This window comes from Bison bison, unplaced genomic scaffold, assembly GCF_000754665.1.
Source record: "Bison bison bison isolate TAMUID 2011002044 unplaced genomic scaffold, Bison_UMD1.0 scf7180017845324, whole genome shotgun sequence".
Taxonomy (NCBI): domain Eukaryota; kingdom Metazoa; phylum Chordata; class Mammalia; order Artiodactyla; family Bovidae; genus Bison; species Bison bison.
The window spans coordinates 1-3,737 of record NW_011475897.1 but is presented as its reverse complement, the minus strand read 5'-3'; the positions used below and the strand labels follow the sequence as shown (position 1 = coordinate 3,737).

At 61.5% G+C, this 3,737-nt stretch overlaps 1 protein-coding gene across 1 annotated transcript; it reads left to right on the top strand.

Moving 5' to 3' along the window:
- The first annotated feature begins 752 nt into the window (after nucleotides 1–752).
- On the top strand, nucleotides 753–3,731 carry NTHL1 (nth endonuclease III-like 1 (E. coli)). Its single transcript, XM_010833678.1, has 4 exons — nucleotides 753–855; nucleotides 943–1,196; nucleotides 1,711–1,881; nucleotides 2,713–3,731. Exons 1-4 carry the CDS (start codon nucleotides 753–755, stop codon nucleotides 3,061–3,063), a joined length of 879 nt encoding a protein of 292 aa, XP_010831980.1. The 3' UTR covers nucleotides 3,064–3,731.
- The last annotated feature ends 6 nt before the right edge of the window (nucleotides 3,732–3,737 follow it).

Here is a 3,737-nt window from a genome sequence, read left to right as displayed (position 1 = left end):
TGCAAGGGACTGGAGGCTGGGGTCCCGGTCGCAAGTGAGGGCTCCGCGCCGCGAGGGCTGGTACCCAGCAGCCTCGAGCAAGCTCCTGGGCTGCACGTCGGGGGACAGCGGGGCGGGCCGTGAGTTCCCGCCTTGAGCTCGGTTCCCAGCAGACAGGGGCTGAGTTCGTACATTCCCACCTCCTCCGCCTACATCCTGTTCAAGAAAGTCCTCCCAGCTCCACTAGCATGCCCTAGGGTACGCCACTTGTGCCAGGCTGACTGCGAGGCGCACTGGCCCTGTCCTGAGAACTGCTTCCAGCTCAGAGGTCCCAGCCTGATGTTTTCTGCCCCTGCTAGAGGGTTCCTCTGAGAGAAAATGGGAAACGGTTTGACTTTCCTTATCATTTACATGTGTATTAGAGACCTATATGTTTTCTAATTGAGGGCTTACTTTGGGACTCAGCGATAAGTGAGGATGGCAGGGCCCCTGCCCCTTGTCCTGCCTGGATGTCTGCAGGATTGGCCAGAGGAGGATTCTCACAGACACCCAAAGCCCCCAGGGGTAAGCCCAGACGGACAGGATGACACTGGGCAAGAAGCATGGCGGGGGCACAGGCACAGTGGGCAGGAGCTTTGATGCCAGGGCAGTTTGGAGTTCTTCACGAGCAAAGAGAAAAACCAATGAAAGATTTCCAACAGGAAGTCACACGACTTAATCCAGATTTTTAGAAAGCTCTCTCTGACAGCGTTGAGAGTAGAGCGGGGGCTGCCATGGTGGAGGCTGTCACTAGCGTCCTCATGTGCGGCAGTGGGCGTAGCCAGAGGGCCAGCGCCATAAGGAAGGCTGACCTGGCCCGGAACATGTGCCATAGAGGCCAGTGCACCCCCAGCTATAACAGGTGTTTGTTGGGTGATTGTTGAACAAACGACATGGGATGAGATGGCAGGTAGTGGCACCTAGTGGCACTTTTTGCAGAAGAGAGGAAAAGCTACAGCCCCGTGAAGCGTCGGCGGAAGGCACAAAGGCTGAGCGTGGCCTACGAGGCCTCAGAAGGTGAGGGAGGCGAGGGGGCCGAGCATCTCCAGGCACCATCCTGGCAGCCTCAGGACTGGCGGCAGCAGCTGGACAACATCCGGACCATGAGGAGTGGGAAGGACGCACCCGTGGACCAGCTGGGGGCTGAGCACTGCTTTGACCCCAGCGCATCCCCTAAGGTAGGCAGGGACCCATCTGCCGGTGACCTCTTCTGAACAAGACACTCGCTTCCTCTCAGGCTTCTAGCAGGGACAGCTGGCACAGCAGGGGTGTTGGGTAACATTGGCTCAGAGAGGGAGTTCCTTATACTTCACTGGCCCAGAGCCTGGTCCTAAGACCAACCTGATTCCAGTCCCAAGTCTGCTGCCTGGTGACTAGGGCCTCAGTTTGCTTGTCTGTGGAGTGAACCGCAGCATCCTTTGCGAAGCGATCACAATAACAAGCGTAACCGAGCAGTGTTGAGCACTGGCATCGCGCCAGGTGCAGTTCTGTAAGCCTCACAGTGATCTTACAAAGCATGTGCAACTAGTTTCTTTCTAAGTGGAAAAACAGACCTAAGCCAGACACCACACGTGCCCCCTTGGCCAGGCCCGGGGTGACACGTGGAGATGAGTAAAGGGCTTGCCTGGGGCCTGGCCCACGGTGAGCACCCAGGACCCGCCACCACCCTGGTGCCTGTCCCTGTGCAAGCAGGTGCAGAGGTACCAGGTGCTGCTGTCCCTGATGCTCTCCAGCCAGACCAAGGACCAGGTGACAGCGGGTGCCATGCAGCGCCTACGGGCCCGGGGCCTGACGGTGGACAGCATTCTGCAGACGGACGACAGCACGCTGGGCGCGCTCATCTATCCCGTGGGCTTCTGGAGGGTGAGCCAGCCCGTGGCCAGCAGGCCTGGGGGCGCCACTGGCTTGCAAAGATGTCAAGGAGGCTGAGCAGCTGCGGGGGGAGGGCATCCCTGGCTGTGAGTTTCCCCTGGAGCCCCATCCTGCCCTTGCCTCTCTGACCAGCCCACAGGGGGCTGGGCAGTCGGGCCTCAGTCCAGACCCCAGAGCTCCTTGGCCTTTCCTGTTTGCAGCCCACCCCTTCCTTCCTCCCCCTCCCTGCCCAGCCTCCTGGCCCTTCCCTTCCTCGCTAAGGCTGCCCACCCACTTAGCCCTTTGTTGACTTGGAGCCTCCCTGGAGTGCACGGCCCCTCCCCTCGGGAGCAGTGGCAGGGAGTGCAGGGTGGCGGGTGGGCGGGACTGTTTCCCCTTGGCACTGGCTTGGGCTGCAGTTTGTCAGATGGGTTTTAAATAGCCCTGTCCACTCAGACCCAGGATGGGAACTGCCCTGCTGGCCTGGAGGCAGGCGAGGGAGTCCCAGTCTCCAGCCTTCCTTCCTGAAGGCCCAGGTGCTGTGGAGCCCAGCTGCTGACATGGCCGGCCCTTCTTAGCCTGCTTGGTCTCCCGTGGAGAGTAATGGGGCAGGGGGACTCAAACCAGACCCCACACACTTGTCCTGGGGCCTAGGCAGGTGGGAGGTAGGCCTGCACTGGGCCTCCCTTGGCCTTCCTGCTGCCCTTGACAAGCAAGTGCCTCTGAGTATGTCCAGGACCGGTGATGGGTAGCTCTGGGCACCTGGGGGTCTTCTCTGTGCTTCGTCCTCCCCAGTCAGGAGATACCCCTGATCTCCAGGGCTCACCCCCTGCAATCTTTCAGAGCAAGGTAAAGTACATCAAGCAGACCAGTGCAATCCTGCAGCAGCGTTACGATGGGGACATCCCAGCCTCCGTGGCAGAGCTGGTGGCGCTGCCCGGCGTCGGGCCCAAGATGGCGCACTTGGCCATGGCGGTAGCCTGGGGCACCGTGTCAGGCATTGGTGAGTGGAGCGCACGCAAGGCAGGAGTGGCCGGTTCCAGGCTTGCTGGCTGCTGTCGAGGTTCCCCAAGTCCCCAGCTCAGGTCTCCTCGTTCACAACTCAGCCCAAAGGGTCAGGAGCGAGGCAGCCCCACCCAGAGACGGGTACTGACTGGAGGAGCTCCTGTTTGCCCAGCACGTGTGGTGGGCTGAGCCCCGGGAGAGGCCCGTGGCCGACTCGGGACTGTGCTGTGTGAGTGAGAGAAACATCAGACAGCTCCTCACTCGAGGGTAGAAATGCTGACGGGGCATGCAGGGCACCTCTGGAGCCAGCCTGGTCTGGGGCGTCTGGAGGACTTCCTAAGGAGGTGATAAATCACCCAAGAGCTGAGTGGTGAGGTGGGCTGGCCAGGCCAAGACGAGGAAGTGCGCTCCGGGCAGAAGGAACAGCGTCTGCAGAGCCGTGGGGCAGGGAGAGGCCAGAGCATGAGGCTGTGGGATGCACATGGACAGACAGGAGATGGGACCCCAGCGGGTGGGGGTGGCCCTTCCTGGAATCCTCTCCTGGGTCCTTGTGGCGCATCCTGGCCCTGGAGGAGCTCCAAGTGGAGACAGACCCCGGCGTTGGGGTGGGCTGGCCGCTTCAGATCTTTGCCCAGTGGGTTGGGGCTTCCGAGGCCTCACGGCACAGGCCTAGTCAGCCTGGGAACCAGGCCTTGACCCATGACCCGTTGTGTGCCTCCACCCTGGCTCTTCTCAGGGGCTTGTGCAGAGGAGCCAAGGGAGGCGATCAGGAATGCCCCAGGGCTCCTGTGGCTGGTGCAGCCCACCCCTGGGCTGGGGACCCCTTCCTTGCACTGCCCATGGGAGGAAGAGGGCTACGCCCA

Bases quoted from the DNA above. Each gene is read 5' to 3' on its own strand.
- NTHL1 (XM_010833678.1), top strand. From the start codon at position 753: ATGGTGGAGGCTGTCACTAGCGTCCTCATGTGCGGCAGTGGGCGTAGC. The intron at 1,197-1,710 runs GTAGGCAGGGAC...CTGTGCAAGCAG, and splicing joins ACCCCAGCGCATCCCCTAAG to GTGCAGAGGTACCAGGTGCT. The intron at 1,882-2,712 runs GTGAGCCAGCCC...GCAATCTTTCAG, and splicing joins ATCCCGTGGGCTTCTGGAGG to AGCAAGGTAAAGTACATCAA.